Here is a 13,934-nt window from a genome sequence, read left to right on the forward strand (position 1 = left end):
CAGGATTAGTGACTGGAAGAAAGGTTTAAGAAAATCAGAGTCTGGTACAGAGAGACTGAAGATTTGAGAAAAAGTAAAAGACAGGCAATCAGATAAGTCTAAAAATATGTCTGATAGGAGATCCAGAAGGAAAGAAAAAACAGACTGAGGAAGAGTCAATACACATAGATACATGTGTGTGTTAGTCATTTGGTTGTGTCAGACCCTTTTCCACCCCAAAGAGCCCACCAGGCTCCTCTGTCCACGGGATTCTCCAGGCAAGAACACTGGAGTGGGTTGTCTTTCCCTTCTCCAGGGGATCTTCCTGACCCAGGATTGAACCCAGGTCTCTGGCATTGCAAGTGGATTCTTCACCAGCTGAGCCACCAGGGAAGCCCACTCATGGATAATTTTCCATAACTGAAGTGAGATGCTAGCCCACAAACTGAAGACTCATGCTGAGTCACAAGCAAGCTAAGTAAATAAATCCCAACCTAGTCACTTAAGAAGGAAACAGCAAAATGCTGAAGACAGAGAAAAATCTCAATGCAAATGAGATTTTAAAAAATAATTACCACAATGGGACAGAGAATGACAGAACTTCACAGCAACATTAGAGGCCAAAAGATAATGTAATAGTATCTTCAAAATGCTGAGGGACAAGCTGTCAGAGTGAGACATAATACCCAACACCCACCCCTACTAACAACAGAAGAATATTAAAGGTATTTTAATATATGTTTTTTAAATATCTGAAGTGCTTTACAAAGAAGACAAATTTTCTCAAAAAGAAATGGGGCCCAAGTAATGAGTAGTACTATTAATAAGACTGGTAAATAAGTATATATGAGTACAAACTAAAACAACACAACGATTCATCTGGATGGGAGGGAGGTTAAACCAAGGTGGACAATTATCTCAGATTTGTAACAACCTAGAAGATATGAGATGGCTGGATGGCGTCACCAACTCAATGGACAGGAGTTTGAGCAAACTTGAGGAGATGGTGAAGGACACGACAGGCTGATGTGATGAAGTCCATGGGTTCACAAAGAGTCGGACACAACTTAGCAACTGAACAAACAAACAGAAGACAAGAGCGGCTTTTCAGGTGGTTCACACTGAAGAATCTGCCTGCCTATGCAGGAGGCGTGGGTTCAATCCCAGGTCAGTAAGATCTCCTGGAGAAGGCAACGGCAATCCACTCTAGTATTCTTGCCTGGAAAATCCCATGGACAGAGCAGCCGGGTGGGCTACAATCCATGGGGTCACAGAGAGTCGGACACGACTTAGAAACTAAACAACAAGATGAGAAAGGACGAGTTAAAACACCCCAAGGTCCTTACAGTATGCATAGCTCAGGACTCACGCTGGACTAGTTTTCTAGGACTGCCATAACAACTTACCACAAATGTAATGAAAACAACAGTAATACATTCTCTCACAACTGTGGAAGCCAAAGTGCTAAATCAAAGTGTCGAGAGGGCTGGCTCCTTCTGGGGTCTCTGAGAACCTGGCCCCAGCCTGCGAGGGCTGCCAACAACCCTTTTCGTTCCTTAACCTGGCGTCGCACCATGCCCTTCCCTGCCCCAGCCTCACACAGCCTTCTGTTCTGGGCCCCTCTGACACTGCCTTCTCCACTCTTCCCTGGATTTAGAGCCCAGTCTAATCCAGGATGATCTCATCTCAAGATCCTTAGTTGTATCTGCAAACCTTAAGCCAAATAAGGTCACATTCTCAGGTACTGGGCGGACGTATCTTTAGAGACCACAATTTAACCCAGTGCACATGTTAAAAACAAAAAGGTAGCCACTAAAAATCTGTTTTTTCTAATGGGATGCAAAACTTCCAAACAGATAGAGGGAAAAAGAAACATAGAACACAATCTCCCTGAAGTAGGAAATGAGAAATAAAAGCTAAAAAAAAACCATGGTAAAATAAGATGCTAGAAATTAAGTCCAAAGGAATTAGAAAGTAAGTGTGAATAAGTTAAACTGCAATTGTTAAAAGACAACTTCAGATTAAATTAAAAATGAAATAAAACCCACATGTACTATTGTTGATCAGAATATTCACACTTGGGTCCCATCCTCTTTAATATCTTCCTCAGCAACTTAGTTTTCCGAGGCAGACATTCTCATTTGATTAATATCCTGAAATCATTTTCACCTGCGATAACACTAAGCCCAGACTATAAACAAAGGTTACGAAATAGAAAAAAGGAAAAAAATTGTTTTCAAACCAAATTTCCCCCATTCTAATGGTAGTTGAGGAGTTAAATTTTCTGGATCAGTTTTAAAATTAAAACACAGTTTTAGATGGCTTAAAAGATTAGCAAAAGGTTAAAACTGTGAGATTTATTTTTGACCCCTCACTCAACTTTTTTCTTCTGCCAATTCCTTGTCTTAATAAAATAAAGTTTCTTTGAAATTTCAGACTTCAGAGAATAGATCTTGTTAATGAACCTGCTAGGCTCTGACTGATTTTCAATCCTGGTGAGCACAAATTCTGAATGCACAGCACGGGCCAGATTTAACAAGTTCAGAATACAAAAGACGTTGCTTGGAAACATACACACACACATTCTCTCACTCACTCAGACAGCTCCTATAATGTTATGTAAGGAAAAGGACAAACTGCAAAATAAAATACAAAGTACAAATTTTAACACAACAGTGAGGTCAAAATGATGAGGAACAGTCAGTGGGCTATGCGCTTTTCCTCTAAACCTCATTTTGATAAAAAGATGAAATAGCCAGTCTTAAAAATATGAACGACGTTTTTTTTAAGTGTACAAGGTAACGTATAAGCAATTTTAATTCAAGATCTTTCTCTTTTCTTACCTAAAGTCAGAAAAACCCTCCGCCCTTCAGAATACAGCTGAAAGAGTTTCATTTGCTTCCTTAAAAATATTGCTCTTTTAAATGGCAGACTTGTATCATTTGTCTTTATACCCTCACTCACTGCATGGCCAACACATTTACTGAATGTGTGAATTTACACGATAAATTCCTCCCGTATTTATTTCCCTTCGGTCATAAGGACTCTTTTCCCTAAACTTTCAGTACATTGGTAGGCTGTTGCTGCTGCTGGTAAGTCACTTCAGTCGTGTCCGACTTTGTGCGACCCCAGAGACGGCAGCCCACCAGGCTCCCCGTCCCTGGGATTCTCCAGGCAAGAACACTGGAGTGGGTTGCCATTTCCTTCTCCAATGCATGAAAGTGAAAAGTGAAAGTGAAGTCGCTCAGTCGTGTCCAACTCTTAGCGACCCCATGGACTGTAGCCCACCAGGCTCCTCCGTCCATTAGATTTTCCAGGCAAGAGTACTGGAGTGGGGTGCCATTGCCTTCTCCGACATTGGTAAGCTAGGGAAGTTTAAACTTGATGTCATGTTGCTGCATGCAGATGAGGTAGATGGGGTCTAAAGAAAAGCCGGTGCCTTCACCACAGATCTATAAACTGTTATGGTGGTTACCAGCAACTCCCTTATTTTGGCTTTTAGCACAAATTAAGTGTTTCGGTATTTAAACACGGAGAATAATTTCCTTTAATCTTTCTTAAAAAGATAAACGACTTTTCTCTAAACTTGCTCCCATCTACTTCTAACAATACTCAAACATCACCTCATTTTTTAAGGCCTACTCAAAATATCAGACAATGAATTTCACCAACTGACATTTTGATTCTATTTCAGTAATCACAATTTCTAAATTTAACATTAAAAAAAAACTAGCGAAATCAGCAAAAGTAGTGAAAAGATACTGTAGTGAGCTTGGTTGAACAATCAGCTGAGACAGGAAAAAGGGGGCAATTTTAGTTAGAGGTTGAATGTATATATTTTTACTTTAACATTTTATACATTATGTCTTTTATACACTTCTTTGTTTTAGAGAGCTATAACTTCTAGTTAGAACATTAAAGTTACTCTCTTTGATGTCTGTTACTAAATAGGCATTAAAAAAGTTGTGGGGATAAAAGGTGCTACCTTGGGATACAGAATTTTGACTAAATACTATAAAGCTAACAACAAAAGTAGAAAGCAAAATGTGAATGAGCACTGTACTCTAACAGGTAAATTTCTCATAAGGATACTGCGTTAGCCATTTTAAAAGTACTTCATGTGCGTACTGGAGCTGAAAAAATAAGTAAACAAACTGTAGATAATGAGACTTAGGTTTGTCATTGACAGAGAAAGAAGTTCAAAGAAGCAAAGGGAGGAAGCTGTAACAAATTCTGTGCTGTCACAGATGTACAGAACAGTCTTTTGGACTCTGTGGGAGAGGGAGAGGGTGGGATGATTTGGGAGAATGGCACTGAAACATGTATAACATCATATAAGAAACAAATTGCCAGTCCAGGTTCGATGCATGATATAGGATGCTTGGGGCTGGTGCACTGGGATGACCCGGAGGGATGGTACGGGGAGGGAGGTGGGAGGGGGGTTCAGGATGGGGAACATGTGTACACCCGTGGCGGATTCATGTTGATGTATGGCAAAACCAATACAATATTGTAAAGTAATTAGCCTCCAATTAAAATAAATAAATTTAAATTAAAAAAAAATTCTGTGCTGTCAGACTGGGTGTAGGAGATGTCAGTCTGAACTCAGGTTTATTTTAAATACATACAGATACAGAAATAATTAAAGATATGTGTGTTTACATGTGTAAATATACATTCAACAAGGAGGGAGGTGGGAGGGGGGTTCAGGATGGGGAACACGTGTACACCCGTGGCAGATTCATGTTGATGTATGGCAAAACCAATACAATATTGTAAAGTAATTAGCCTCCAATTAAAATAAATAAATTTAAATTAAAAAAAAATTTTTGTGCTGTCAGACCGGGTGTAGGAGATGTCAGTCTGAACTCAGGTTTATTTTAAATACATACAGATACAGAAATAATTAAAGATATGTGTGTTTACATGTGTAAATATACATTCAACAAGTACACCCAACAATCAAATCTTGGATTGTAAATTCCATTCTCCAGTTAAGACAACAGGGCTCTAGAGAAATGGATTCTAGGGCTGGGGCAGAAAAAATACAACATGAGTCTGGGGCACGCTTACAGAAAGGAAGGCAGGCTAAGGAGGAAAAAGGGGGTCATGTCCAAACAGCATGGCTCCCAATGGCCAAAGCTGAAACAATCTGAGCAATAAAACAATCACAGCATTTAATTATACCACAAAAAAATAAAATATATACCCATGAGCCTATAACTGAAAAATGACTGAATGAGGGAAAAGAGACAAACTTCCTTTCCATTAGAAATAATATACATAGACACCTCTGTCAAGAAAGAGGAGCTTAATTCCTCTCCTCCTCAAACAAGGGATGGATTTAGCAACTCAGTTTTAAAGAACAGCCTATGGAATAGAAAAATATAACTCTCAAATAAAGGCACCCACCAGACACGATCTTAACCGAGTGATCAAGGTTAGTGTCATCAGTGCTGTCCTGCTGGTGCCACGCACTCCTGGTGTGATACAGGGGTTAGGGCACCTCGTCTCTGGTCGTATTCCTCCCCAGAAAATCACAGTCCCACTAACATCATGAGAAAACATCAGACAGATCCAATTCAAGGGACATTCTACAACGTATCTGACCAGTAGTACTCAAAAACTTCAAGGTCTAAACTGTTAACAGGCTAAGGAAACACAAGGACTAAATCCAATTGTGGTGGCTTAAATTTCATCCAGCAACAGAAAAAGGCCATTAGTGGAAAGCTGTGAATAGTTGGTATAACATTTAGTATACCACTATACCAATGTTAATTTCTTGGTTTTCACAAACAAAATCTTGACAAATAGGTACCATGTATGTAATGTGTGAACATTAGGCAAAGCTGCTGCTGCTGCTGCTAAGTCAAAAAGGGTATATAGGAACTCTGTACTATCTTTGCAACTTCTCTGTAAATCTAAAATTACTCCAAAACTTTTAAAAGTTTTGGTATATTCATAGAAATAAAAATATTCTACAACTCTTACTAATTTGTGTAATTCATCTGTTAAAAATCAGAAAGAATTAAATGTATTTTATAAGCTGTTTATGTAGCTAAAGTTTCCATATTTTCTTTAATAAGTTATATTTACGTGACTAGAAGCTGTCCTAACATCAGCTATTTCAGAGATAAACAGGAATGAATTGTTACCGACTGACAAAGAACGTGGACTCATTTTGCTAATTGATTTTTTTTGTGAAGATTAGCCTGAAAGGGCATGGAGAATATGCCTACTTTTGCCTTAACACTCCAGTATAAACAGGTCACACTCATCTAAATTCATTGTGACCTAACTCTATTTTCAGAATTGTCCGAGTTTTAGCTACAATCTATTACTTAGAATTTGTCTTGAAAGAACTTAAGATTGAAAACAGAAAAATAAAAAATACTAAAGCATTAACTGTGTATAACTGGGAGGTATGGGATAGTTTCTTTTTGATCATCTTTGAAAATCTTCCAGTGAGTAAAACAATCATTTGACAATGTCTGTTACTGCAGGAACTCAATATTATTGACTGAATACTGAACTGGTATTACTTTTGCTATTAAAGAATCAAGGTGACCGATTGGATCCAAGACCCCACAGCCACTCCTTTAAAGGAATGGGACGTCCCCCGGCGGAGGGGCCGACAGCCCGTGGACCAAGACGCTCCAGTAGGAGCTGGTGACCCCCGGGAAGTCTGGAGATAAGGAAATTCTTGCCTACCCTGCATCAGAGCTTTCCAAATGAGTGGGGTATCATCCATAGTGCAGCGGGAACGGTACGTGAAGACTCCAGGTCCGTCCCTGGGGTTCCCGGGCAGCTTCCATCGCAGCGCGTGCGCAGTGAAGCTCCTCAGGCCTGCACCGGCACCACGTGGACGCCAGGCTCACGTCGGGCTGGACTGCTTGGAGGGCAAGTGGGTCCACCTGCGTGACGTCAGGACCACCTGCTCTCCACGTAGAGCCTGGTAGAACCCAACATCGAACCCAACATCGACAGGCCTCAGAACACACACACTACTAAATTCTAGAAACACCCACAACCTTTAAGTGCCTGCCGAGAAACTGCGGTTAGAGCAGGTCTTCCTCCACCCAAGAACCCGGGTTCCAACTGTCAGCCTCTTTCACTGTGTTGCCTTGGTTATTCCTTAGATGTCTGTCCTTTCTTTGATTTCTGTTAAGCTGTGTGTCATTTTAGTTTTTTCAGTTGTCTTCAGCTGAATCCTTGTAATGAGCATGTTAAATATTTTGTTTTTTAAAAGACATATATAAAACAGAGGTACCTTCTAACTTTTAGAACCAAGTATTATCACAAGTATCCTTATAAAGCTTTATAATCTACAAACCCATTCATTTATATGGATAAAAGTATTTTAGAAGTATCAATCCTAGGATCAATTAATATGGCTATTATGTAAACAAAAAGGGAGACTGCTATTAACAAAATCTTCCTCTGGAAAAGGAAAAAAATAATAAGGCTCAAATGTCTAAAATAAATCAAGTAAACCTCACTTTAGAAAAGACATTACTGGGAAGTTTTGTAAAGTAATTTTTCAGTGATAGACCATAACACCTTTTATTCATATTTTTGGCAATTCAAATATCTCAAACCATTCTATTCCTTGACTTACAACAAAATATATTCTAATTGTTTTACTGGGGCTTTAAGTCCCTCAGTCATGTCTGACTCTTTGCAACCCTGTGGACTGTAGCCCACCAGGCTACTCTGTCCATAGGATTCTCCAGGCAAGAAGACTGGAGTGAGTAGTCATTCCATTCTCCAGGGGATCTTCCTGACCCAGGGATTGAACCCAGGTCTGCATTGCAGGCAGATTCTTTACCATCTGAGCCACCAAGAAAATTATCTTATTCATATTTTTGGCGATGTCAAGTACTTTATACCACTCCACTCCTTGACTTACACCAAAATATAATGATTGATAAGCACCCAAATTGTTTTAGTAGCACTAAATTAAATCCTTTAATGTGAACATATGTCTGAAGTGTATTTCTTTTTAAAGTTTAAATTTTCAATTTTTTAAAGGCATGGAACCGTATTTTTATTTTTTAAATCAGACATATTAAGAAACTAAATTAAGATAATTATTTAAAAACAATTAATTTTAGGAAAAAATATTAAGAGCCTTATAATAGAATGTAAGATAACACGGCACACAAAAACCAGCAACTTCACAGTTCTCCCACAATCCCAATATTACTCAACAAAGAATTTTCTGACAAAGTGCAGAGACGGAGGGAAAAAAGGATATAACAACTTTTTTGGTTCAAATCCTTAAAAATATGCTTATCCTTGTAAGTTTGGTAAGATTTCCTTTTAAGTATCTCTAGTTGTAGTTGAGAACGACCATAGGACCAAGGGTAAAGAATACTAACACTGAAGAGAGTCCTGTCAAAATGACGACAAAGACATATCCGTATCTGTTATGGATAATAAATTCAAATTTTCAATAATATATTCAAAATATAACAAATTCAAAATTTCAAAAGAGGAAAGCCCATGTAACTGAAGATTATAATTTATGCCTGGAGTTGAGAAAGTATGCATTTTCTGGATCTATGAAAACTTCTTATATGAGGGAACTTACACATATGGAAAAGATAATGACTACTTAAGATTTTTATAGAAGTGATGCAAGTAAGTTTATAAAACTTAACTTTATAGTAATATATTTATGACATACTTCTGATACTTAAACTCAGTTAAAAAACTGAGTTTAGTTAAAAAAGAAGAGGTAAAAGCAGTCCCTCTCCCATTCATCTCACAGCAAAAATCTTACTGTATCTTTAGTTTCTGCGGTTACAACTTGAAAAAAAAAATTAGAATGAACTACATAAATCCTCCCTGCTTTTCACACAGAAGTATAATAATAAACGCTATCTCCTGAGTTCTAACTATACATTACCAGTGGGTGTTTTGAGACAAGAGTTCACTAAGATAATATCAATCAAGTATTGAGTTAATAATAATACACTAGTATTTGGTGCAAATTTAATTTTATTAAACCTTACAATGAATATCATTTTCCATTGTGTGACAATTTATTGGCTGGCACCAGAATACAGTACTTCTTGGAAAAACACACAATGGGCATTGACAAAAGGGCAGGGGAACTAGTTGTTTAGTGATATGGGGGCGGGGCGGGGGGGGGGCGGGGAACCGTGACAACCAATTAATTTTACTTCCCTTAGTAGCTAACTCAAATGGTTAAAGGTCCAAGCAGTAAAACTGCTGTTAAAATGCACAAGAATATGGTTATTATTTCATCCAGCCCCCACAATTCTGGGAAAATTACAAGGATTATTATACCTGTAAAATTCAACCTAGGGTTTCTGCTGGGCTTATATGATTTTAAAAAGCTACTTTTTCAAATATAACCTAAACAGTTTTCCCAAGTCACAGTAGATAGGGGTCTTGAAAACTTAAGCTAGTCATTTTACAAATGAGCAATCACTTAACTGCAAAATCATCCTGGGCACCAAATTACCTTTTGCTGATGTAGGCTTATGTCCCTGTCCAATTAACAGGAAGAAAAGGACTATTTTTAAAATCTATAATCCATTTGTCTTTATAAACTAGACTGGTATTTAATCTGAGTAAAATTACCATTTCTTTTACAGAAACGATCAAGAGTGGAACATCTAAATTCATCAGGCCCTAACTGAGAACTTTAATGGAAATATAATCATATACATTAGCGCCAGTCAACATTACCATGCTACAGTGTACAGTAGAGAGTACAATTAGTCATTAAGTATTAAATTACTTATCTGTTGGTTTAAAAAACAACACAAATGTAAGTTTTTTAAAAATTCAGCCTCATAATTTTGAGAATACTTTCTGACAAAGGCCTTAAACAGTGCCTGAGGTCACATTTATGAAACAACTTCCTTTAAAATAAAATGGATAATTTTGAGCTTTTAAACTAACTGATTTTTCAAGAGCTCCTAACAGCATTTGGGGAGATGGCAAACAAAACTGTATCCTAATTGAAATAATGCATTTCAGTTATCAAGACTGAGGAATAGTTCTAAGTTACCTATAGTCAGAGGTGGGAAAATGCAATGTAAAGAAATCCTTGTTTTATACTCAAGTTGCACAATTCAAATTCACCTATAACGTAGTGTGAGATGTGCCTTACTATAAGAGCATGTAAAGTCCTTCTACCCCATCCCCAAAAAAGGACTAAGTCACTTAAAATCCAATTGCTCACCTTTCATCTGTAAATTATTGAGATTAACTAATGCAAATTTACTATACTTAAAAGTTTTCATTTTTTTTTTTAAAAAGTAGTTTATGCATATATAATTCTTATACCACAGAGTTAGAGGCAAATGACTTCAAAAATTGATGTCTGATATTTCCAGAATATTTCTCTAAATCACAAATGGTGGCAGTTCAAATATTTCATCAAATTTGCCCACAGTAAACAAGATATGCAAATCTCTTCATCAAAAGTTTGGAGAGTAACCATTTATATCCAAACCACTTTTTTCAATGGTGAAATTAAATGTACAACCTAGTAAAATGAGTAAGGGTATCTTTTAAAAAATTAAACTTCAATTTTTTAACCAGAAAGTGAGTCTAAAGCTTTTTTATTTATTTACAATTCTTCATTACAAGTTTTTTACTGAGTAAAGATGAAATAAACCTAACATGACTGTTTGCAATGACAACTCTTAATACCACTACATCCACCCTCAGAATAAAATGCCAACACAAAAATCCAAGTGATCCAGCTCATTAAACTCACAGGTAAACTGAGTTTTTCTCAAACCAATAAGGAGCTTTTTATTCAGAACAACTTTATTAAGACACTGGCAAGGCAAATATGCCATCATAAATTTTATTCTGAGTAACAATAAAGTGCTGAATGATAATTACCTGAACTTTTTTTAGTACTTTTCACTTATTTTTTCTTAAAAGAGCCCTTTCTGTGGCATTAGCAAAGCTGTTAAAAAAAAAAAAAGAAAGAAGGGAGGAAGCAAGGGGAAGGAAGGAAAAAAAAAAAAAAGAAAGAGAAAAAAGTTAATTTTCATTAAAGGAACAGGAAGCACTGCAACCTTTTGTGTTTAATTCTGGTGACAAATAATTGAGACCAAAGAAATCCATGCAAGTGATCTTCAAAGGTATACTTAAGCTTGAAGAAAGAAAGAATGCCGTTACTGACCTTTGATACTATGGCAGTAAATTGCAGACTAAAATACCTTAATTATCCTAGATGCCTAGGTCTGGCTTGGCAAGCATCATGCCACTGACATGCTTCAGCTCTTTTAGTAACTAAAAGTGATTTGCAGTTCAATTATTGAATATTTCAATGAGACCCATTAAGCTGTGTGATAAACTCTGAGGTTAAATTTAAGCAAATTCTCTACATTTAATCACATCATCGGCACAAGCAGGACAATGCTGGCATAGCATGAAAGGTGTGTTTCTTTGTGAAGAGTCTTCCTTTTACTGCATGATATATTAAGATGACAGACCTAAATCTCAACTGGGTTAATGAGTTAGAATAGATTTGCTTCCCAAATTTAGTACACAATAATTTCAGTGGATTAGAAAAAGAAATCTCAGATGTAAAGAAAAAAACAACAAAAAAGCTCAAGCTCTGGTAGCTAACCTGTAGCTCTACAAATTTTCATGCTACAAGAGTGCTTTCATAAAATGAACTTTGTAACGCACTTAACAGTGTTTCAGAGTTGAAGCTGACCAACTGCTGCATAGAAATATGCTCACATACAACAGTCAAGTTGAAGCCCGTGCATAGAGAAGATAAAGCACTTATGGTAAACTGCAAATGCTAACAAGTCCATAAAGTTGTACAACTTAACATGTGCCCTTGAGGGGAGAAAAACTGCTAAGGAGAAATGGTTAAGTTAAAAATAAAGTGGAAACAGGAGAGAAGTTTGGAGAAAAGAGGGAAGAAGCAGAAAAAAAGACCTTCAATTGTATAAAATTCACAAATCAAAAAAGTATAAAGACACCACTGAAAAATGGTTCTGTCCCAAACACCAAACACAAACAAAACCAGAATGGATAAGCCTTTGGCAGACAATTTTAGAAACTGAATATGACATTTCATTTCTCAGTAATTCACAAACAATATATTATATGGTATATTTATATTAAATACTGGGAAACCAATCCTGTAAATTTGATGCTTACAATGCTTTAGCCAATGAGAGCACGATGGAATCAAGCTAAATGAATGCTGGTGTTATCACAACAGTGCTCATTTATGAAACAACTGTTACCAATTCGTGCTTTAACAGTCAAAATATCATCTGTGAAGAGAAACAAAGGTCTCTAGCTTTTCTGGGATGTGCCCTTTATAGTATATTCTATGATTCACTATGACACGGGCAGCAAGACACTGCAACGTGGTATGGTTTATAGGCTGGATCAAATTCTTAGCTATTTCCTTCTCATCCAGCAAATCACTAGCAGTTTGTTTGTGCAAGTTTGTGGCATCAAAATGTGCACCTGATTTAATAAGGAGATTCATGATGTCTGGATGGTTGTTCAGAGCAGCGATATGGAGGGGACTGTTGTCATCGGAGTCTCTGACGTTCACATCAGCACCACATTCTATCAGTATTGCAGTAACTTGCAGAGATGGAAATTTACAAACAGGGTACCGCCCTACACAGGTAGTATTCTTGTCCACAGCCAGATGAAGAGGGCTGAAGTTATTCTTTCCCCTTGGATGCAGCTTAAGAAACCTGTATATAGTCTGCTTTTTGAAATGGTCCTGTTCTAGAGTACAAGGAACTTTTTCTAATAAGCAAATCAAGTGCAAAATGATGGAAAGAGCCTTATTTAACTGTAATGGGTCAGCTGGACACTGAGTTTGTTTGATAGCTCGCTCTATTTCAAGGACACTTTTGCACAGTATGCCCATAAGATCATCAAAGGTAACAGTGGTGCCCAGCAGGCCTTTAGCCCTATCCTGCAGCATGAAAGAGAACAGTTCTGCAAAAGATAACAGGCTGCTGGCGGTCATTGGGCTGAGAGGGTCCAAATTGTTCTGCTGCATATCCAAAGCATACTTCCATAGGTTGATGCATCGTTTGAAATTTCCAGAGTCTGCATAGACAGCACCTCTATATCTAATATAGTAAGAGGTGTCAGGATGAGAAGGACCGAGAATGCGTTCTCTAATTAACAGTGCCTGCATTCTCATCTCATCAGGATCAGCAATAAGACCTTCTAGCTCTTCTGCACTGTTCACCTCTTTGGCGTAATCATAAGCCATTATTAGTGTCTGCGGTACTGGTTTGCTAATGATATTAGTCCTATCACTGTACCTCATGTTCATTGCCTTTTTCCAGTATTTCAAAGCCCCAAGGAGGTCTCTTTTTTTGTCTACAAATGTAGCTCCCAGGAGCTCTAGTGCATTGATCCGTTCTGTCTTGCTGGTCTGTGCATGGTGAGTCAGAAAATCCACAATATTTGTGTGACCAGTCACACTTGCAGAGAGAAGGGGAGTCATTCCATAACCATCCTTTTCCATCTTGGCACAATACATAAGAAGCATCTTCATAATGTCCAAACTTCCAGACTCCGCACAATCATGCAATGCAGTATTACCTTAGAGAAGGAAAAAAGAAATAACATATTTTGAGGAACCGGGATACAATGTAATACATAAGTGTACTTTAAAATCTAAAGAAAAGTAGGCAGCTCCAAGCCACCCTCAATGAGACATTCTTTAATTTGATTCCAAATAAGAAAAAAAGATCCCCAGCACCTAAAATTAATGTCTGACACACAGCAAGGGAAAAACAATATTGGTTAAGTTCTCTGAATAAATGAAATGACCAAATTAGGCATGAAAAGATATTCAAAGTTAGTAAATGAATTCAAAATTAGTCCATGGCCCTTTCGGTATTTTTTGATGTTTTCAAGTGTATATTCTACAACTAAAAACTGATGAAATTAACCAGCTG

The 13,934-nt window shown here is 37.4% G+C and overlaps 1 protein-coding gene across 4 annotated transcripts in view; it reads right to left on the bottom strand.

Annotated features, from left to right (window-relative positions):
- Window positions 1–10,564: 10,564 nt before the first annotated feature.
- Window positions 10,565–13,934, bottom strand: part of FEM1C (fem-1 homolog C) — a 29,609-nt gene continuing 26,239 nt past the window's right edge. For all 4 annotated transcript variants that reach the window (XM_059890608.1, NM_001101219.1, XM_059890610.1 and 1 more), the window contains 1 exon segment: window positions 10,565–13,575. In XM_059890608.1, coding sequence (XP_059746591.1) covers window positions 12,266–13,575 — 1,310 coding nt within the window. In that variant the 3' untranslated portion in view covers window positions 10,565–12,265.

The sequence above is a fragment of the Bos taurus genome, chromosome 10, assembly GCF_002263795.3.
Source record: "Bos taurus isolate L1 Dominette 01449 registration number 42190680 breed Hereford chromosome 10, ARS-UCD2.0, whole genome shotgun sequence".
Classification (NCBI taxonomy): domain Eukaryota; kingdom Metazoa; phylum Chordata; class Mammalia; order Artiodactyla; family Bovidae; genus Bos; species Bos taurus.